The following is a 23,786-nucleotide window of genomic DNA, read 5'->3' on the forward strand; positions in this document are numbered from 1 at the left end:
AAGGATTAATGCTCGTTTTCAAATAAAAAACTGGCTTTGCCTTCCAAAGATGTATAGTGATTAACTGGAATTATAGAATCCGAGCCTGTATCTGCTCTCACACGCCGATACTTGCAGTATGGATTCTTATTTTTCTTAGCTAGACTGGATGGCAAGTACAACATCTCGTCACTGTCCCTAGTTTCTCTGCTGTCTTCTATAATGTATGCATTTGTTTCCCCATTGACTACTGGCCCTTTTTGAAGCTGCCTGCTTTAGCTATAGTCTTTCGTATTGCATAGGTTGTCTATTGTCCTTTGCAGAACATAGTTCTATAACTCTTTGTAATCGTGAACAAAGTTGTTTTTCTAGTCTGTGCTTGTCTGGTCTCCTTGCTCAACTTGTTGCTTCGCGACTGCTTGTTTTGTCAAGTTGCATAATTTTTGACAATTTTTGGTACACGGGTTTTCCTGTTTGTTTGAGTCTTGTCAGAGTCTCCTCCACTGTACCTAAAATGGTCAGTGCTCCTTCCAATGTTGAGACTTTCACTTGGAGTAGTTTGTTCAGTGTTTGAGTAGCTAGCTACAGTGCACAATCGTCGGGGCTCTTATTTTCTTGTCAGAAGGGTCCCCCTACATCTGCCAATGGTCAGTTTAGAAAAAGGGGGTCTGCGACCTTTGGCTTGCCAGATGGTTTTTGAACTACAACTCCCATAGCCATTCTAGTCACTGGCGAATGATCATAACATCTGGATAGCCGCGGGTTGCAGACTTCTGGTTTACAACTTTTACCACAGCCTTCCATCCTATGAGCCTACCACTTCCATGCCCACCCTACAAATGCAAGCTACTAGCCCGCTCCAGGCATCCATCACATTTTGCACACCTGTGCAATGTGATTAATTAAATGGTTTCATGCAAGTGAGCTGTGCTGACTCGCCAGGGTGGAGTGAGACTAGTGACGGAGGGTGCTATCATTTCATGGCGTTTAAAGTGTGGTTTAACTTTTACATAATGCATGTCAATTATCCTGAGCCAATACATTCTGAGGGAACTGACTGTAATTAAAAGGATACAATGAAACGGTTCACGAAATTGAGACTTCAGACCTACAATCCTGAATGTGCATAGTTCCCCCTAAAATAGAAATAAATTTTAAGGTTTTTGAAGGGTGAAAACTATGTCAAAGGAGACCTATTAAAATGTGCAAGTAATGGCGGTTGCAAAGAGTTATGATATGGTAACAGAGGTTATTTTAACGTGCTTAATACCCAGAGGCGTCTTGCTTCCAAGGTGAGCACGTTGCCCCTGAGCTATCCTCCAGAGACAAAATAGAGTGAAACCTACGGTGGAAGGTATGAGGAGTGGCTGCATTTGTATGTGTATTTGTGAGACGAGGGCCTCTGTTTCTGCATCGGTTGCATGCATCCACCCACTGACCACATGCGCACTATATGATCTCTTCCAATCATGAGCATCCAGATGCCAAGGGTGGACCCGAGCACAGGTTCACTGTACAATGTTGGACGCTTGCATAGTTTTTTGTTTTAAATTCCCTTTTATTCATTGTTACATGCACAAAGGAAAATTAATACACAATTCACAATGGTCTACTAATATGCATGTGCAGGGATATAGAAAATAATTTGGTCCTTTTTACCAATAATTACAACCGATCACTCGGTCATTCTTAAGCCAATGACATGAGCACTGGAGCCAATTACACAAGAGCGAAGATGCCGCCAAAGTTCACCTCACTGTTTTCAAGACAAACCTATCGCCCATGTTGATTAAAAAAAGATGTGTATCTTCTCTATAAAATCGGTTTCTACAAGTTCATTGTATCATCTTCTCCTGAAGGGCCACTGGGATATTCCATCTATTAGACAAAAGCAAAGAAATGGGGATGGCTTTTTTTAAAACGGCCACAACCTTGGACACATCCAGTGTGACTGCGTCCCCATTGACACACCTCCCTTTGCACTTGAAGAGGCTCTGGTGACAAGGGATGTTACTTGAAGTAGGGAAATTGGCGATTTCTCATACCCCTTGTGCCACAAGCCCTCGTTCTTGGTCACCAAGAATAGATGTTAACCACAGCCCCCAGCATAGATGGTTATCGTGTAGTGAATGATTGGTATGTAAATTGCATGGTTATGACGTTTTGATAAACACTGCTGTCCCCAACAACTTTCCCATATTGCACTTCCTTGGTCGGACCACCACCCAGTTCGTATTGCTTGGCCCCACTTCGTAAAAGGTGCGTTAAAATGTAATGCCCGCCACCCACTATCAGCTGGTAATACCAGTGAAGCAAGTGAATGATCCATCTTTTGCGCGCAAGCTCAACCCAGGTAACTTTGTACATCGTCCCGTTGCCACACCTCACCAGCTTCAAAAGATTTGGAGTTAGAAATTACTTACTGTCACTTGTAAGTGCCATCAAATGACTTGATGACAACCCTAACGCAAAAATAGCATGAGAAATGGAGAAAAACCCAATCCGAAATTGATGAACTGCTGTTTAAAGTAAAAGTGAGAGGTGCGGGGTTTGGGTGGCTCGGAAGTAAATGGCGCCACCAAAGTTTTTACATGCCCAGGGAACTTTGCTCCCTGACTCAACTTTTAACCTCCCTAACTCCATCACAAACTCTTGCAGATAAGATGGCTCAGTTCTTTACTTTTTAAAATACAAAATATACTATTCACTATTAAAAGCCAGAGCCTTAACATAAATCAACCAGTGGCAAAGAATCTCCGGCCCCCGGCTTCCCTTGTTTTAAGCACGGATCCACTGCGTGCATTGCCAAATTGGTCAAAACCATGAAGGCTCCAGCGCCCCAAACCGAGCCATGTCCAGCCAACTTAATTCAAGGAATGAATTGTCGTCCAAGCTTGCATAAGAAGCAACAACGAGAGTCCGGTCTCCTTTCTGGCAACAAAGCTTTCGAACACTCTACCTAAACATCTCCACCTGTACGTGAACCACCTGACATTCGGAAAGCAGCTGAAGTCTAGGCTCTTCTGCCAAGACCTCATCCTGCAAGTGCTACACACCATCTCTGCCCACTAATAAGGACCATTCCTCACTGCTTAATAGCTGTAGGTGTTTTCCAGAAACATGACTCCAATAAAATATTCTCGTGGGCCTTCCAGTCGGGATCCTTTTAGAACTATCCCCGTCGACGTATTACCCACTTTTGCCAATTGGCATTTTTGCCGAATTAGTTCTTTGAAGATTTTATCATTTTGTTTTACTTTGGATTAGATATATAGAAGTAGGGGGTTGGGGGTGAAGAAGGGGTTGGGTGGTGCGGCGGCCTTTCTCCCGCTGCTTTTTGCAGTAAAAAAGCTGTAAATGGGTAAGCATAATTCCGCGAATTGCCATTCGGCAAAAGAAATGCAAGGAATGTTCACAGGTCCATTAACACACGGGAGCCTCTTGCTGAGCCCACCCAGATGCAGAACGTGGCCCTCTGCATGTCACATATCTCCTCACTGTGCCCCTGGCAACCCTTGCACTTGGGTATTGATCTGTAACCTTAGTCCCCCCTCATGCACATGGACACCTGCTGCCTTCACTTACCCTTGCAATTGCCACCCTTTGGCCGCACTTCTTGTTATTGTTGATCCCATGTACTGCACTTTCCCCTACCCCTCCCCCCTGCACTTGCGCAATTTCAATGTCACTTGGCCTAGTAAGATCGTTGTCTGTCTTCCCTTTGTCCCCCTCCCTTGCCTCGTTGCATCTTGACACTTGTGTATCGGCGCGTTATAAATGCCATATATCACATCTCACTGTTTCTGCGTGGGGAAACCTTAGCTGTTTGGTCAGTCTGAGTGTTAAGAGCCGTTCAAAGGGTCTTCTGTTTCACCATCATGCTTGATGCCATGCACCTTCAAGATTACTGAGCTATCAGTTGGACAGGAGATTTGGACCATGTATTAGTGGGCAGCTCCAGCCAGGCTTAATTCTCCTATTGGATACCTTACTTCGGTTTTGAAATGGCTACACGCACATACTGGTTTTGGAAATATTAAAATGGCCCGACTGGGCTTTGGAGTGGCTCTGGAATTTCTCCATTAGTGTCACTGAGGCTGGAAGTAATGTCCAAGGGATAGGTTGAGATGTAAGTGCACCCTTAGTGTGTTCTTCCTTTAGCAAGTCAGTCACCAAATGAGAACTTGTTAAACTCTTTATTTTGATTTTTAAAGATTGTTCTTTGTGGCAATCTTGGGGGTTCAAGCCTTGTAAGGATTGCACTTCAGATAAACAGGAAACTGTACTTAATACCTTTTGCTGAAGACACTAATGCAAAACTATACCCTCCCAAGGAAGTTGGAGTGCAGTGGAGGGGTCATTTTGGCTTGGAACAATCCCTAGAGAGTGAGCCAAGCCCCACCCTCTTTTTCCCACCATTAGTGTGACTTGGCCTACCTAGCACACCGGTCCGTCAAGTTGGCTTCTATGGACCTGGAGAAATTAGTTGGTGAGTGATCCGACTGTCCTCTGTCTTCCAATTCCCGATCAAAGAAGACACCAACATAATCTTTCGGCTAGGCAGAGCTAGTCTGTGAAAGAGACACTAGCATTCCTCAAAACTCTCAGGATGTAATATTGACTTTTATAACCTCCATTCATTTGGAGTTGCAGTGCTGAGGCAAACTTTATTGGAGTGTTTTTTTTTTTTTTATACCCTTCTCGTAGTGCTTTCTAGCATGGTTTCTGGCACTCAATCCTCAATTGCTGCTCCGTAATTCAAGTGCTGTTGTCGAACTCTTTTGGATGTGGTCTTGGCACCTGTGACTACATAAAACTTTGATGCTTGGTACTGGGCTGTTGACAAAAATCCTACGAGAGCATGATCCTTCCCGCTTTGCTTCTTCCTCCTGAGCAATGCTGTTAACTTAGTCAAAGACATTCAAAACTTCCTAAACCTTTTCAAAGTTTGCTTGCTCTACACCTGACTCCAAATACCCTGGATTTTCAGGATATGGTAAGGCGTCTTAAGCTTTTTGATGCAGACTATGATTTCTCTGGTATGGTGGTGGTAGGCTGAAAGCAATTGAATGTCTGCTGGTCGATTTACAAAAGGTTCACTGCCTTCACATGTCCCTAGAGGTGCATTTCTTTTCTAAAAAAAAGGTGGACCTTTTGACAAATTCAGCTCGAAATATGGCCCTAGATCAGGGCAATGACACTTTTCGGCTGGCGGTTCATAAGCTGGTCGACCGTCGTAATGCCAAGTGGGAGTGATTTTCTTTCAATGAGGATCGGACACCACTTGTATCGTCTCTGTGGGTAGCTTGCTACCTCTGCCCACAAAGTGAGTCAACAACAAGCTGATGCCAGGGTATCGGTTATCCCTTTTGACTAATCTTTCTCCAAATATGTGGTTCAATCCATTTCAGCTTGGACCAACCAAGTGTGTTTAACAGTCTCAGAGATAGGTTGGCAGCTTTTGGTCATTATTCCATTGACCTCTGTTTAAAATTGCTGGTTTGAAATGGCAAATGTCTAGATGGCGGCAGCAGCAGCTGCAGGGGTATTTTTGCCTGGCAGTTGGAGCAGTGCATTGCGTGCTTAACCATAGGGATTACTTTGCCTTCTGCACCCTCCATACCATTGTCTCTGAAATGAGGTTGACGGTGCATGCGACGCCAGTGGGCGCATGGTCTATTTTTGTCCATGTGGGAAAAGACTACTGCAGACCAGTGTGCCCCGAGGCAAGAGTGCATTTCCATAGAGAGACCGAACAATGATACAAACAAGTTGTTGTATTAAGGTAGATTTCACAGTATGGGTTGGATCAAATCACCATAAGAACTCCGTCTCGACAAATGTAAAGGGACCTCTGGACCTAAACTGTCAGCAAGAGTGAGGCATTCTTCTACCACTTCCAATGGCGTTGTTAAATATCATGATGTTTAATCTAACCGTACAAGTCCTTGTTCCTGCAGGGCCTAAAAGACGGTGTCTAAAGGAGTTGCGTATTTATGATTAACAAATCCTTCACCTCCAAGCTATTCTGTAAGCTTTGCTCAAGGGTACAAAGTTTTGGTCAAGCAGAGTAAAATATGCTACTGTACAAAGTCCATGCCAATACTCCAACACAAAAGAAAGAAGCTTCTCCTGGTAGACTCTTCCAAGGTTTATCAGTCTTGACCCTCCCTTGTCGTCTTGCTCTCACTCTCATCCTCAAGACCTCTCCCAAGTCATTGGCTTTTCAGACTTCTCTTCAGGCTCTACTACAGTCTATAGTCCAGCTAGGATTATCAGCTTTTCTTGCTGAGTTGTCATATTAGAATCCAACTTCGCATGCTCATATTAGACTTTTCCAGATTATCACATTCAAACTAGGTCTGCCCTCGGACAGAAGGGTTTCACTGGTTCATGTCTGTGTGACCGGATTATCAGCATTCAGTTGGCAGGTTTTACCGCAACCTGTTTTTCAGTTTTCACTTATAAAGGTCCAGGCAGAGGCCCGTCTAAGCATCGCAGTGTGTGGGTATTCAGCAATTCCACCAGCAAAGTTACCACCTTGTCCCAATTGGCATTTGCCCTACTCTTGCAGGAAGCAATGTTGAACATGTCCTGTTTCCAGGCTGCTATGGTCTCTGTTCTGGCTGCCCCCATGACTGCTTACACAAACCTTTTTATTGTAGTTAAGTTTGCCTTCTCGTTGTCGGCCCTGATGTTTGGGTAGGGTTATTTTTTTTGTTTAGTTTTGTCTAATGACTCAAGATTGAGTCTCTTCCAACAAATCTTTGAATCTCTCTAAATGAGCCGCTCTGCGGTTGCTAATTTTTAAATGTATCTTTCCGTTTTTTTCCGTGGCTTTATAGGTGGTACCAGAGGCTGCCACCATCTTGTAAGTTCTCCTGTGCTTTTTGCCTTTCCCTGGCATCCTGTGTCTATGGAAAGGTGACATGTGGCTCTATGCAGCATCTTTTTGATGGCTTGGGTCGCGCCGCTCCATTTCCTCGCTTTGAATGTTAGGTAGTGTAGAGGAGGTGCCAAATGCCTCTACTGGAAGTCCCGCCCCTATCTTGCCTATACGTTGGGAACGGGAAAAGGTGACCAGCACGACACCTGTAATGATGCCCATAACGCAAGCTTTTGAGGCAAGGTATCCATTGAGAAATCCATTCTTTATGTATCCACGAAGAGCGGACAGTCGCTTAAGAGATCCCGGAAGAGCATGGAAAGACGGATGAAAGAGGAGACTGGTGATGTCATATGAAGCAAGGTGGCACGCCAAGAAGAGATGACAAGAGGGAAGGTGAACAGGCCATATAGAATTTGATGACAAAGTAAAGAATTGAGTGACACTTTGCATGCAGAGCGAAGATGGCGGCTGTCAAGAGCACAGAAGAAAATGCAAGCTGTGTTTATAATTGTTACAGATACAGAAACGCAAGTAGACTAAGTATTAATGAAGGCTGGCTATACATAGTGAATAGACTACAGGCGGTCCCGCCAATATATGTATAGAATCTTGATGTTGCACATCGTGTTTTAGCCAACTGGGATCCTATGAGCAGAAGGGCTGAAAGTGTGGCGCAGTAGAATAAGCACGACTGGTGATGGAGGAAAACTCGAAGGGTTGTCTGGCCCAGTGTCCAGTGTTGAGGCAGCCAAGAATATGGTTATCTATCATGGAAAGATGCAATTAACATGAGCTGCGAAGCAAGCTCCTGTTAAGGTACAACTGAAGACAATGAGTGTCAGGTTTTAGTCATTTTGAAAGTAGTAAATGCAAAGATGGAGCTCAAAACAAGGTCTCCAGTCACATGGCCTAGGTGAAAATGGACTTTGGGCAAGCTATGCAGAGACTTGAAGATAAGGGTATGCTCACCTGAGTTCAAAGACGGCAGATAGCTTGAGTGATGATGGATGATGGGCTAATTGGGTGAGGAGGCTTGGTTAAGTCCAATCTTCCAGCACCTGTGGTACCAGCTTGCGGGCTGCTAGCGAGTGGAATATTCCAGGTACAAGTGTGCCAACCAATTGTAGAGGGCCACCTATCAGAGCTCTATAGTTTAAGACCCAATGAAACGTTGTGTATTTTGTGACACTGCCGATGACTTGCACTGGGGTGGGCTTACTTGTCCACCTGACAGTATAGACCCAATCACAATCCCATACCCTATAGAAAGTATACCTTTGTGTTTCCCGTTATCCTACCACAATCCCGTTTAGGTTTTCTTATATTGTCACATAGTATGATGTCGGTGATGACAGGTTTTTACTATAAAATTCTGTTTATGTAAATCACTGAGATGCTGTGAGATGTCCGTTGCACTCCCTATTTTAGCTAATTGTTATTAAAACAGCTACTATTTGCCAACTTCCTGAGTCGGTCTTGGAGTGCTACCTCGATGATCAACACCTTACAAGAAAGTAAAACAGTATTATCGTTTAAGGAAGGGACGATTAACCGTGTGTGTAAAGTGAATGACTGGTATACATGAACTATAGAAAATAAAGAGCAGAAAGCTCAACAAAGCCTTCACAAATAACTGACAAGACATTACAGAGGAGAGAAAGGGGAATTAGACAAGAAAAATGAGAATCCCAAAGAGTTTTATGTTTTGCCTGAATATGCAAACCTTTTCAAGATTAACCTAATGAAGCACCCAGACTCAAAAGTCATTGCATCAAAGAACTGCAGCAACAAGAGCCTGTTTGAGAGAGTTGCATGAGCTAATATGAAAATCAAGAATTGAACTGGAGTTTAAAAGACTAAAGAGAACCATGTAACAAGCACCTGTAGGGAGAAGGGGAACCGTCTCCTGACCGTGTCTTCTTTTTATTGATTTTTCATGCAATTTTGTGGTAGGGTCTGCTAGCATTCGTTTTTGGATGGTAGACTCATTCTTTTGGCCATTTCCAGACGACTGACGAGCACCTTAGTAAACTAGGGAAGGAACACTGCGTAGCGATGGGGATAGTCAGGTTTTCACCATATTGTTTAATAAAGTCAGTCTAAACATGCTCTCGGAGTCCATGCCCTTCTGATCAGCCACACCAGCCTGCAAGATCTACCCTCTGGGCTGCACACCACATAGCGACCAGACCAACCAAGTGCCAATCAGCTTGTCCCTCTCATAAGACAGTTCACTCAACTCTCCACACTGCATCCAACCATTCCTGCAGCAGCCTGCCAATTCCCACCGCTTTGCCTTCCTCCAATTCCATACCCTCAAGGCCTCCTAATCGGGAGATGTATGAACTTGTTGAAAAAAGGTGCCATATAAAACGTCCTTTTTCAGCAATATGGGTGCAACTTCAGATACTGCCATATTGCCAAGTCACAAGAGTGCCAATATAAAACTTGTCAAACTGATTTTATTAAAAGAATTCCTCCTCTGGCAAACCCAAGCAACAAATATGTCAGGACATTCCGCCCCAACATTACACCTGTTCGGTTCTCAACAATGGAAGGTCTCTTCTGGCATTCAGTCTCTGGTTATGCCTCTCAAACGTCTTCCCGGGTTTCTCTTCTCAGATTCCTCCTGTGGATGCCACAGATGTTGCTATGTTTCTGCTGGTTGGCATAGAAACAAAGCGTCATTTTCTCTGGTAGATGTAAACAACCATATTTGCCAACCCCAAGTTTCCACATAGGAGCTTGTGAGGGTCCTATCACATCCCATCCCTCGTGTCCTGATCTTTACCCTCTCCTATTCCTCAATGATGTACCACATGTGCACCCTTCACGTTGCCCTTAGCTTGGGTGACACTTGTAGTCTCATTATTTCCTGCTCTCTACCTATTAACTTTCTAGGACTGGAGTCCTCATGCGTCCTATTCCCCTACTGATATTTTTGCACTCTTGTGGCCTCTTTAACCGCCTGACTTGCCAAGATGACTGTCTCCAAAAGCCTACACAAGCCCCTTTTAGTTCTTTGAGTGGGCCAATAACTGCTGTCCTGCTTCTAGCATTTGTTTTTGCTGGGACTATTTATGAAGGATTGGTTATGATTGTCTGCATGGGAACACAACAAAGGTGCCCGATCTGAGCAATGGGTGGGACTTCGAGATACAGAGCCGTGGACCACGGTATGAATTAATTGGTCGCCATTTTTTAGAGTCCTTTTCCCTGGCACCTGCATGTTGAGCCGAGTACTTGAGCTTCCCTACTTGACCATGCCTGGAAGCCTAGCGAGTGGGTGGAAGATGGCTATAATTTCAGATTATGCATGGAATGGGAGTGTGATGACCTGGTTTTAGAAAAGAATGAGCGATTTTATTTTCCTGCAACTAGGCTTTGAAGCTTGGGCGGCAGGCACAGCATTGAATGCTCTCGGTCCTAAATGTCCTCCTTTGGTAAGAGGACAGTAGTTTGTCGTTTATGCGATGGCCCCATGTCCTCAGGCAGAGATTAAGTGAGGGGGGCTGAAAGGGGATCCTCCTTAAACCATGCCTGGGACCATCAACTAGCTCCAGGAGGTACCCAGCCCCCTTGAACACCCCCTAGATGTTCCCAAAATTAGGCAGGGAATTTTGGCACAATAAGTATGCCCCAAAAACCAGTGAGATGGTCCTATTCAAAAAGTAGGTTTTGTCTTCATATGGGTTGTTGGGGGGATGTTTGGTTCCTTGGCTCAGATCTTTCAAGTAATGTTGGAGAAAGACTGGTGGGTGTCCCTCAACTTTCGGGAAGCATACTACTACTGCCCACCCATGCCCTTCCTGAGAGCTTGTTGATGGAGGCGACCACTACCAGTTTGCTGCACTGTATTTTGGACTCTCATTACCATCAACTGTCTTTACACAGGTCCTAGGGATTGCAGCTGCTCATGGCTTGCATGTGTTCTGTACTTTGGCTAGATGATGCAGAAGTCACAGGGCATGAATGGGTCTCGTTTTCTTGAAGACATGCAGGCATTTGCACTCGCTGGGTGGGGGGTGGGCCATGACTTTCTGAGAATCTTGTTTGAGCAATGTGATTGCTATAATTCGGGCTGTTCTGCATACTCTTGGAGAGGGTAAATGATATCTGCGATTGTCCCCTTTCCTTCCAAATGTTGCCTTGCAAGCCTCTTTATGTTCTTGTATATTCTTGTGGTGCCAGATGGAAGGCAGCAAGTACAGTCTTCGTTGAGTTTTCTGTGATGACAATTTTTGTGTGACTAGATTGTTGCCTGGGCCTATACTCCAGGATCTTACGGTGGACTGCGAAATTAAACTTCTACCTGGGCAGGCTTGCGCCAGCCTTTAACCTTGTGACAATCCAAAATGGAGACTGATGGTGTCAAAAATGTCTTGAGGTCAAAATGCTGAGCACATATGAAACAAACGTCTTCCATAGCTGTTGAGATCCTGAGTCAGTAGAGCAGCTCATGGGCTAGATCTAGGTTCTTATCCACCTTTAGGCGACTATGGTGACTGATCAATTAGTTTATCGTTCTTTTGCAGCTTTTGGGCTACTGTCTGTCTGCAAGTAACTGGGAGTGAGGTTTATTTTATTCTCAATTGAGCATCCCGACCATCATCGTATGTCTTTGAAAGAGTGCATTCATGACGGATCATTCCGCTGCAAAGCTTTTTGATGGACACCTCGCCACCCATTGAGGTGGTCCCATTTCTGGGATATGTTCTTTTAAGAACAGTTACACTGCTGATGCATACCCGTGGTTCTCTCTCTCCATTGGCTAACCAACCAGATTCAATGCTAAACCCTTGCTTGTTCACCCGATCGGAAAACACAGCAGAAAGAAGGCGACTAAGTTTCCATGGTTTCTGGGGAACTTGGCACCACCATCTTATGCTCCCCGTAAAAAGGGCCACCAGTTACCCACTCTGTTAAAGAGATGCTGGCGCAAAACCTTAATATTGATCTGGACAGGTTTCCATCTGTTGGTTAGACATATTTGTTAAAAGCTCCTCACAAAATGTAAAAAACAAATGGTTTGTACTAAGCATTCCTTTGTTGGGTAGTGCAGCCATTTAAAATGAACTAAAGAATGTTTGAATAACAATTTACCTTTAATTCTTTGCTCCCAAATGTGTTGCCAAGTCCTGCCAGAAGTGCTATAAAAAATGTTCAAAGAAATACATTAATGATGTTGCAAAAAAATACTTTCTTTGTTTTTTCTCTCCAGGCATAACAAAAGAAACAAATTCTTTGTGGATTCCCGATGCCATCCTCAGACTATTGCTGTGGTCTTGACTAGAGCCAAGTAAGTAATTCTTAGTATGTTAAGCAGATCAAGCTACCAGAGCAGCAGTGGTATGCAGGGGGGTGGGGGGTTGGATTCCACTTTTTTTCAATGTGCTGTGTGACTCTCGGCTTGCCGAAGGTTGTATCTCAACCTCGTAAACTGTTACTCCCGCCTACTTCCCGAAACTTTATTACACTGGCGAGAACTGAGCGTGAGTGAGGGAATGCTCTTATTTTCCAGCCCCACACTTATGAAATTGCGTTTCGTCTTCAAACTGCCATGTTGTCTGTTTTCTAATCCCTCTATTTGAACTATTTGAACTGAAACCTTGCTTAACACCAGCTCTCATCTGCCAAGGAGAAAGTAACCATGGCTACGCCCTGAATAGCATCCATTTTAGGACATATTTGCGTCTCTGTACTCATTTGTATAGTTCCAACCCGCACTCATGTTTTTACATTTTGGACATTCATTCATCATGCTCATGTCATTCTTGGTTCCTCTTCCCTCCTTTAGTCCTCCATTTTTCGTCCTCGCACCTCCTGCCTAAATGCTCTCCTTAACAACTCCCTTATCAGACCTTACTACTCTTCTATTGTAATTCCCGCTGCCTAGTCATCAGTTGTCTTCCTTACCCCTTGATTTGCCTCTTCACAACTCGTGCTGTAAGGCATGAAACGCATGTCACTCTTGGGAATGATTCTAAATTATACTCCATTCCGCAGTTCCCAGGCGCGATGACAAGTACATGCCTAATGCTCAATCCCACAAAGAAGGAATTTGTCCTCGGTCACCCATCTACGCGGGATACCATTCAAGGGTGGCTGAATGGGCTTTGGAATATCCACATCAGTGAAAGATGACAGATCAGGTGAACAGCTTGTAGGACCGTAAATTGTAAAGTTTCAGTGAGGGCCAAGGCGCGCTATTAGATTTGAGGCTACAAATCTACGAGGAGAACAAATCCTAAAATTGAGTGCATCTGTCTTTTGAAGGTGAAATGTATCCAAAGACTGATCAGATTGACTTTGAAAACGTGACTCGTTAACAAGTTCACTTGCAGGAGGGCAACAATGCCCTTTTTACTCTGACAATAGCTGGCTTAAGCCCACTTTTGTGGATGTGACAGACCACTTTGTCGGGTTGAGAACCAGATTTGTGTCCACTTTTATTTCGGTGGCCGGCATTTTGATTTCGAAATGATAGCTTTGGTAAACAGTTTCTTCCTGTATATGTATCCGTTTTTTAAAAGTTATATTCTGCTTCATGCCGAATTCCTCCTGTTTTTAAGTGATGTAGTAATTTCCAATTGTATTACATACCTTATTTAAGCTCTATTTATCGACATTGGAAGCATTAAGCTCAGAGCTGGTCCTGCAGGGGTTTCTAACTGATTGCAGGACATGTACAACACTCTAAATATGCATGCACCCTATATATCCGCATACTCTATACATACACAACCTCTACACACACAGTGAGCACATCACTCGCTGCGTTTAAATTCCATAACTCCTCTTGTTTGAGTGTGAAGAATTGCTAGAGCTTGTCGACCCACCAACTAGTAAATTGCAGTCATGTTTTTGAGATTTCTACAATGTATGTATGGGACATATGGATCGAGCACATATTTGTAATCCGGTTGAAAACCCTACTGGATGTCACTTAATTTGCACAAATACACATTTTTCCGATAAAGCATTTTATTTTTTTAAATAGAGGCTGTGAATCACTTGTAAACCAGGCACCAAATTCAAGAACTGTCCCTCATCAAGGCAACATGTACATTTCTAGCCAAATTATCTTGATGATTTCCAGGCATCAATCGGCCGGTCAACTGACTTCAAGAAAGTCAACCACATCCAATTTGCAACAGTGCCACAAATACCTCTGTGGTGCACAGTTTGCTAGGGATGGTGACATAATGCAACAAGTTAATCCAAAATCTAGCAACCATTTCAGAGCTGCTTTGTGATTTTACCAAAAAAGATTTAACGTAGGTATGGTTGGTGCTAGAGGAACTAGTGTTCCAAGCACTCATGGAAGCATGGACAGCAGATGCCACTGTGACACATTTCGACTCAGACGTTTGTTGACACAGGCGCTTTTTGCCTGGGGGTAGGGTTAATCCAGAAGGACATATCTATTACCCAGGGGTTGATAGTCCAGTGGAACAATCTGTTGCGTCATCCATTACAATACCTAGAGTCCCGGGGTGTGGATGACTTCATGGCAGCCAACTGGGTGGTCATGACAGTAGTCGAAATTGTAGAGGTCACTAGCAAGGATAAACGACTGGAGAGATGCTACCAATTGGGTCAGTGGAAAGACCTGCTGAACTCACAAGACCATACAACAGTGTATGCCAAGATGAACCTACAGGGTTTGTGCCGTCTGCAAAGATTACACATACTCACTAGAAGGCATTATGTTAAGAGATTCAAGGACGGGGATTGCCTCTATGCTGCTGGACCGGTTCTTTGTGTTCATATGCATGGCTATCGAGACCTGGAAAAGACAGCGGCGCGACTTGCCAAAAAAAGTCTGGTTTCCAGATCTCGAGGCTCAAGGTTGGAACGGTCCTTTGCAGCTGTGGGATGTCTGGCGGCTGTTAACCCCTAACTGCCAACCACTGATGGAGGCTCCGTAATGAAGCTCAATGCCCAGGACACGTGAACATGCATTTTGGAACAAGTCAACAAATACTCCCTGGCTATCCTGGATGTGTTTTCAAGGTACTTTAGGTGGAATGTATATTGCCGATGGCAGCACAAAATTCTGGGCAAGTGCCAATGAAGATGTGATGAGGCCTGTCATCTGGCCTTGTCAAAGAGAGGGGGAATATTGTTCCCAGGAGATGGGCGAGGAGGGCGGAATCCACAACTCCTCCTAGTCTTAGCTACAAGATCTCCTCCGTCCCCTTTGTGCCAGCATGCTAGTATTTTACACCCTTCTCTCCATCCTTACCTCCATTGTTAGATGCTCGCCAGTGCATGTCATTTTCAGAATGCCTGAATCCAACACCAAATCTTCAGTAAAGGAGACTATGCGATCCGCTGAACTGATTCCATGGTAGAGCAAGATGGAAAAGCTTTTGAGTACCGAAGGACAGCCGACATACGCTGGAGGCACCGGTCCAAACCGATGTAGAGGGAGAACCCAGGATTATGCTTCATTTGTAAAGAGCTTGCAGAGCTGCCGGGAGGGAGCATGCAAGCCTCCATACAATACTCTTCTAGACCACCACACAACAAAAGGAGAGTTCTGCCCACCCTCCCCAAAGAGTCTTGCCACTGTTCCTTACCCAACCGGGACCCAGCACCTAAGTAGGAGCGTTGGACAAGCTCATCCTTTTTGGGAGTGTGGCGAGCCTACAAGTGGGCAGGTTTCAGTCCCCTTTTTGTTGACTTTCCTTCACACACAATTAGACTATCATAACTGATTGCCCACACATACACGCCCTGGGTGGGGAGGATAGTAAAAGATTGGCCAGGGACAATTGCCTAAGCAAAAGGTGGGATTTAACCAGGAGTGTAGGTTTTTGGGTGAGGTGGAGGATGACCAAGACACCAGCAGGAGGAAGAAAGGATTAGCGGCTTATGGAGGAGATTCGTGGAGCAGGTGAGGTATTGACTGAGTCGTTAGTGTTTCTGCAGTGTGAGAGTGCATCTTTGTAACAAGTGAGTAGAGCTAGATTAGTATGAGTGAATTAAATGGTAAAGGGGAAATGAAGAACAGGAGTAAAAGGGAGAGGAGCGGGGCAAGAAGTGACAAAGGGTGGAGGGGAGGAATAGGAGTGAAGCATCTGTGGGACTGGGTAGTTGTGGGAGGGGTTAGTCAGAACAGTTTGGTAGAAAAAGGAGCGACTGGGTGTGACTGAACTAGGCTGAACCCAACAGTGTAAGTGCAAGGCACTATTCCTACCCCAATAATAACACTAATCATTGGTTAGGGTAGGGCGAGTTGGGAAGTCCCTGAGAGTTCAGATCGCCCGGGTGGGGTATATACTCTGTAGCACTAACCAAGGGTTACGGGGGAGGGAGGCAGAGGTCCTGTGCCTCAAAGAACAGGCTGTGCAAGGCGAAAGGAAATAACGCCAGGGTGTTAATAACAAAGCATCTTTGCTGGAGGCGAAGGTCTAGAGTACAGTAGTTCAGGAGAGGACTTTCCAGTAAAAGAAGTGTTCCACTATCTTGGCAATTCCTAGGGCTCCCAAACCTCTTCTCCCCTTCTTGGAAGTGTCCTCCAGACAAAACACATTGGGTATGACATCACCATGCAAAGGTCTCTGAAACAGCAGCCAGGATTGGGCCCCTTAGAGAAGGCTAGACTGGAACCAATCCACTGTGGAATATTGCATGTTAGGGGTGAGACAACTTCCCTGTTTAACCATTACCTCTGGACGCTTACTGGGAGTATAGGGTGCTTCAAAGCCCTATGGCTTAGATGTGAAGATAAAGTTCCACAGAGAGAGGCCGTTCCCTAACCATACCTGATGAACATTTGGAGTTATCTGCTTGGTGGATAAGGCATACTTCAGCTTTGACTACTAGTACCCAAGAACCTGCTTACTGGAGAGGACCAACCCCTGCTAGTGCTCCTTAAGACCGATTGTCTTGAAAGTGCAGAAGAAACTGCTTACCTTGCCCCTGAAGAACCTGGACAGAAGTCAAAACCAGCCCTGGACTTGTTTTTCCAGCTGCGATCAGTTTCTGAACTACCCCCATCACTTCGACACTGTCGAGCCACTGCAAGCACTCCAACTGCTTTTTGACGCTCACTGGTTTTCAAACTGCTTTTGGGCTGCTGACTTATTCATCACCTGCCTGTTCTGTAGTGTTTTTGTGGTGAAATATTAACCTGTGTACCACTACCTTCACCGTCGACTGTCCCCTTTCTTTAGAAAGTCTGCATATTCTGTGTCTTTTACGAGGGGGTGGGGGAGCGCTAGGGTTTTTGATTGAATTTTTCTTTAAGTATGCTTTTTTTCTTATTGATCTTTGGATGTTCTTTTCTAGTGGTACCACAGTGGTGTTGGTTTTTTGGACTGTTTTTGTGCTAACCCGCATCCCTCCTTTTAGAGTATAGCCTGTCCTTGGGCCATGCTACCGTAAAGTGTGGAAGGAGGTATACTGGTCAGGCTCTGCCGGTTTCACCTTTGATTAGAGTGACTGCTGGTTTAGTAGTGGTGCGGGGCTGAGTAGGAGTTTTGTCAATTACTCATCCTTGTACCATCTACTGATCCAGAGCAGTAATCCTTTCACAACAACCCTGTATCTGGTTTTTCTGGGAATATCGCACCAGGCCTCATTTATCAACCATGGGGTGCACTGGTAATTATAGGTTGGCTAGTTGGTGGAGCCATACGCAATCGCACAGGTAGGGTGCGGCTAGCAGAGGGATGGGTGCAAAGTCTCGTAAATGGAGATCGACAAAGTATGTACAAGACAAATGTCCGCTACGGCCAAAGAGCTAGCAATGTCACACCAACGATCCAACATTAGATGTAGTTGACAGTGCTGGTGAGAAATGGTAACGCATGGGCTGTTCAAGACTGACCTGTGAACATTAGCAGAGGTTGTGATCTCTGCAACAAAAGGCATGCAATAAATAACCGCAAATATCAGCTTGTTTCAGAAGATCTTTGGTCAAAGGGAACTGTAACAAACAGCAGACGGAGACTTTGGATTAGAATCAAAACAGTAAGATGACTTTAATGTGACACACTTTTCAAGAGCTAGGCGTACAGGACCAGGAGCACTAGGTTGTTTGTGCAGTTACTGTGTGAGGACAGAACATAAACTGCCTAGGCAGCCCGGAAGTGTACAGGATGCACCAGGTATCCAAAGAGTCCACCTCATCACATCACCCTGAAAACGAGTGTACCTGATTTGAAAAGGAGGCAGTCTTGAGCCATCACCTGACCCGCTAGCAAGCCAAAATAGGCGGTGTTCTTAAACACGGCAAAGGCTTACTTTTGTCTTGCTTTCACCTCTGCTTTTTCTGCCTCACTGAAACCAGGATCTCACTTTCTAATATATCCATACCTTCCTCTTCTTCTTTCCTCTCCTACATCCCCACTCTTCATCCTGATCCTCCCTTTTCTCCACCATCTTTCATGTTGCCTTTTCATCCCCTTTCCGAGTCTGACGTCCTATCCTTTATCACCAAAGCACATCCCAAGGTGTCGCCGTCAGATCCTTTTCCTTTGTCTCTTATTCCTTCTCTTTTCTGCTCTTCACCTTTTTTTTACTGTTTTTTAACTCCATTGTCTTCTGCAACTTTCCCTGCCTCTTTCATACACACTTCTATACTTATGCTAAAAAAAAGCCCTCACATGATCCCTCGTTATGGTCTAATTTCTGCCCTGTTTCTCTTCTACCCTTTTATCCAAGTGACGAAGATGTTGTCTGTGCACATGTCTGTTTTTGTGCATTCAATCTCTGTTCATCCCCCCTTCGGATCAGGATTTCGTCATTTTCATTCTATGGAAACCACACTTACTTGTTTCCGGTTCCCTTCTCTCAGCTTGCTACTCTAAACTGTCCTCACTCTTTGTTCTCACTCTTTGTTCTCCTTGACTTATCTGCTGCTTAAGATACTGTCAACCACTCTATCCTTCGATCGTCTGTGCATAATCTAGGCTTCTGGGGCTGTTATTGACTGAGTTCACTCTTCTCTTCCCAATCACATCTTTTCTCTGTCTGGTATCCTCTATTTCTCTTTCCTATGGGGTCCTACAAAGCTCAGTCATGGGCCCACTTTTTATTCTTCTATTCATACAACCCCTCTTGCTGCTGTCATTTCTTTCTTTGGGTTCACCCATCGCTTATACGCTGATGACTCTCAAATTCGCCTTTCTTTTCTTCTGTCTACTATTCATTCATCTGTCTGCTTTCCATACACTCTTGGATGTCTACTCACTACCGCCATCTCAATCCGTCCAAGACTGAGGTTCTTTACTTCCCAGCTTCTACTAGTCCCCCCACATTTTCTTCTGTTATCTATCTCTCCCCCACCCCATTGCCATTCCCCTCTCTTGCTGTGCCCTCAATGTGGGGATCATTTTGCTTTTATCCTTTCTTACCACATCTCTGCTACTTTGTTCGTGCTTTTCATCTTTTTTTTAATGTGCGCAAATCCTATTGGTTCTTTGCCTTCGAGGCTGGCAAACTCCTTATTTCTGCCTTAGTTTTTCCCCATCTTTTCTACTGTTCTTCCCTTCATGGCCTTCCCGCTTATCAACTTGATATTCTTCATACCATCTATCACTCTTCAGTCCGTACTGAACGTAATTTATCCCCCTGTAATTCCATTTATGATACCTGCACTCTTTACATTGGCTTTCCTTTGATACTCTACTACTCTTTAACTTTCTATATTTGGTATTTAATGGTCTGCATGGTCTTGCTCATTTGTATCTTTCATTTTTCATCTCCTTTTATTCTCTGACTAGGGCTCTCCGTTCCAATGTCTCTTCCTGTTACTTGTCCCTCGTCATCCCTGAGCCCAGTCTCATTTTCGCTCCTTGTAGCTCTTGGCTCCTAAGCACTGGAATCCCCCCCCCCCCACCCCTGTCCTTTGTTCAATCTCCTCTCTACCCATCTTCAAAACTCATCTTATCCCATCTTCTATCTGCCTGATTAATCATTTATCATATGACCTTTATCGTACCATAGTGTTTCTATAAAGCACTTGGCCGTAAAGCGCTATGAACGGTCAATAAATACAAATACTAGCCTTAGAAAAGCAGCATTCCACAGCTCCCTGCAGATGACCGTAAAGACATGCATGTAATCCAATGTGGAAGACCAGCAACTTAGACTTGACTTACCACCACAGTACATTACTGAATCCTCGTGAACCTATTGATCCCAGCCAATCTCTGACCAATGTGGCACTACATGTGAGGCCCTACCGGGGAATGTGGCCCAGTGCGCGGGGGATGAGGGGTTATCTAGCTACGAGCCCAGATTCAGTCATTCAATGTGGGCGTTTTGGTTACTGATGTGGCAGGCAGTTAGTGATATTGTATGGTGGTTGTGGCAGGAGCTTGGAGAGGATATTAAGAGAGGAGTAGTAGGTGTAGGATAGGATTAGGAGGTTGTTAAAAATAAAGAGGCGGTAGGGCAGACGAGGTTGGAGAGGAGCAAGTAGACAGTCTGCACTGGAAGGTTAGAGGAGGTCATTTGGGCCCAGGACAGGGGACAAAAGAAATAGCCTGATCTAAAAGGGTTGGACCCATGGTGGGAGGAGCATGTTGCAGATAATTGAGGGGTGGCAACTGAAGGACAGTGAAAGGGTTAGAAGGGGGAACACTAGGACCATGGGAGAGTGAGGGGACTATGCTGTTTTCCTGTGCCTGTGTTAAGTGCAGGGCTGCTCCTGTGGTTCTACCGGTGCCTTGCTGTGAAATTCACCCTCTACCAACTGTTATTAGGAGAAGCCTAGCAACACCTACAGGAACACTCCAAAGAAGACTCTTCATAGAGTAGAAAGGTGGGGGGAATGCTGAAGCCCCATACTGAGGGGAGAGATGAAACTGACTGAGGGTGTGGGGCTCCCTCAAGCTTGTAAATAAAGGTGAGGCTCTTTGGGGCAGGTTGAACAATCTTGCTGTAAATAAACCTCATTGTGGTTCCATTCTGCTGTCCTGTTCCTTTGTACCGCCCACTCGGCTATGACCAATTTTCCTTGCCCCTGCGCCGCCACAGTGTGGTAGAATGGAGTGAATATGAGACATGGGGAGCATAAGCTGATTTTTGATTTTTCTGTTTTTGCTTTGCTCTTAAAAGTCAAATCTTGCTGCCCATTGCGAAATGCTCTGTATTTTGCTTGTATACTGTTTCTTCTCTGTAACTTGCCAGTCCAGTAACCTCACCTCTTTTGTCTCACACCTACCTGCCTTAACCCCCACAGTATCTCCATCCTCTCCTTACTTCCACCCCAATGGCGCTTTCTGTTTCTCCTATCTTCTCCAACTGCTTCCCTTCTCACTAAGGCTGGTAGGAAGAAGTTCAAAAAGGATATCTTGGCCTGTAATCCTGGTCTTCCTATCGCCGACACCTACTCCAATGCTTCCGCCAGACAGACCCTTACCGACATCCTCTGTCGTTCCTTCGCCAGATCTATGGACTCCTCATATGGTCTCTGTGCTCTGCCCTATCTCCTCCTCTCCCATTAATGGTGGCACTCGCTGGGAAGTTCTCATGGCTTCCTTCGACTCCTCTAAAGTAATCATTAATGTCTACCTAAATGGCACTGTCCTGGTCCACGGCCCTCAGGCCAATCTCCTCCTCTTTGATGGGCACTTCCCTCGCCTCATCAATTTCCTCTCCTCCTGCTGCCCCCTGCTCTCCATCCTTGGCTACCTTCCCCTCCTCTGCCTCTCCTATGGCTCTTTCTCCTCCGCAGGGGGTACCTCTGATCTGTAACCCTCCCAGGAAGGTCTTTAAGGCTGGCAACCTTCTTCATATTGCCACTCTCAACTCTCGCTCTGCCGTCAAACACTCCTCTGACATCTGCCACCTCCTTGAAGAACTAGACCTTGATGTCCTTGGTCTTACTGGGACATGGTTCACGGCCAGCTCTGTCACAAGCTTTGACACTATCCTCCCTGATAGCTACAAGATCCTCTCAGCACCCAGATCCTCCCGGTTCGGTGGGGGGTAGCCCTGATCTTTCCTGAGTGGATTCCTGCCTCTATCATTCCCACTCAGACAATCTACTCTTTTGAATGCCTTGTCTGTAGGCTCTCTCTCGCCTACCCATTCTCTTACTGTGGTTACCATCTACCGGCCTCCTGGTCAAATCACCTCATTTCTCTGAGTGGGCAGACCTCTCCTCCTCCCTCCTGGCCTCTACCACTCAACTCCTCCTCGGTGACCTAAATATACATTTAGACTCTCCTTGCTCCTCCTCTGTACTCTTCCGTGACCTCTGCGACTCCCTCTCCCTGTCCATCCTCCCCTCTGGCCTGACTCGCTCTGCAGGGCACACACTCGATGTCTTGATCTCCTCTGACCTCCCCCTCTCCATCCCTCTGACCACTCCTCTATCCTGGAGCGATCACTCCCTCATCTCATCTCTCCCTCTCTTCCCCCCCAAGCCAAGCCTACCCCAACACTGCCACCTACCTTCTCGGACATCCAGCCCATGAAGCATGTATCAGTTGAGGCTTTTGCCGCCACTTTCTCACCCTCCCCACCCCCCCCCCTCCCCCCCCCAAACTCCTTCACCTTTTGGCTGTCTCACATCCTGATACAGCCCTGTCTCTGCTCTACTCTTCAATTTCTGATACGCTTGATGCTCTTGCCCCTGTCATGAGGATCCGTTTGAAGTCCAAAGCCAAGTGCAATCCCTGGTATGACTCTGACCTGGCTACACTTAAACGTAAGTGTAGGGCAGCTGAGAGGAAATGGAGGACTTCCTGTTCATCCTCTGACAAACTGGCCTGTCGCCTGCTACAAAGGCTATACCAACTCTGTCCTCACCAAGAAGAGTCCACATTCAAGCTCGTGTCTCTGCGGCATCTAACAACTCGGCCGAACTCTTTAAAATCTGCAAGGAGCTGGCCAACCCTGCTGCAGTCTCTACCCCTCCTGTTGCCTCCCAGGCTCTTTGCAATGCCCTTGCCTCTCACTTCATTTAAAAAACCCAGGACATCCTGTCCGCCCTCTCCACCCACACTCCTCTTCGCTCTCCATCTGTGCTTGCTGACCCTCCTTTAGCCACCTTTCCACCATCCTTCTCGTCCTTTCCTCTTTTCACCTCTGAAGAGGTTGCTAGACAAGTACGATCTATGAAAGCTTCTTCAAAACAGGTTCATCCCTGTTCCTCTAAAACCATCAAGGACCACATTGACACCCTCGCTCCGGCCCTTGCTGATTTTTGCAACCACTCCTTTGCCTCTGGATCCTTCCCTTCCCCTCTGAAGCACTCCTTTGTGCATCCTCTTCTCAAGAAACCCACAGCTGATCCTTCTTGTCCAGCTATCGCCCATTTCCATTACTCCCTTTCTTGCAAACTCCTGGAAAAGTTGGCCATCTCTCAGCTTAACCTTCATTCCAATTCTGTTGGCTGTCTCCATGACCACCAGTCTGGCTTCAGAGCTGCCAGAAGCACGGAAACTGCTCTCCTAAACATCCGTGAAGATCTGCTCACCAACCTTGACTCTAACATTGCCTCTGTCCTCATCCTCCTCGATCTCTCTTCTGCCTTCGACACAGTCAACCATACCATCCTGCTCAATCGTCTCCGTGAAAACCTGGGTATCCCTGATCAAGCTCTGGCCTGGCTGACCTCTTTCCTCTCAGATCGACCCTCCCAGGTCCAACTTGGGTCCTTACTTTCTTATATCTTCCTCTCTACCTGTGGTGTTCCCCAGGGGTCTAACCTCTCGCCCTGGCTTTTCAACCAATACCTGGCAACTCTCGCCCACTGCATTGCCATTTTCTGCTCAAATTTCGAGTGCTACGCTGACGACACTCAACTCATTTTCAGGCTGCCCTCTGCCACCTCCTCTCCCTCTCTCATCTCTGATTGCCTAACTGCCATTCAAGATTGGTGTGCAGCCAATGATCTTTGTCTGAATGCCAGCAAGACGGAGATCCTCATCGGCACACCTTCACTATCCTT

At 45.6% G+C, this 23,786-nt stretch overlaps 1 protein-coding gene across 1 annotated transcript in view; it reads left to right on the plus strand.

Moving 5' to 3' along the window:
• Positions 1-23,786, plus strand: part of GLDC (glycine decarboxylase) — a 472,733-nt gene that overhangs the window by 203,514 nt on the left and 245,433 nt on the right. The window contains exon 5 of the mRNA XM_069625925.1: positions 12,090-12,167. Coding sequence (XP_069482026.1) covers positions 12,090-12,167 — 78 coding nt within the window. The remainder of the gene's footprint in view (positions 1-12,089; positions 12,168-23,786) is intronic.

This window comes from Ambystoma mexicanum, chromosome 6p, assembly GCF_040938575.1.
Source record: "Ambystoma mexicanum isolate Mex_15411 chromosome 6p, UKY_AmexF1_1, whole genome shotgun sequence".
Taxonomy (NCBI): Eukaryota; Metazoa; Chordata; class Amphibia; order Caudata; family Ambystomatidae; genus Ambystoma; species Ambystoma mexicanum.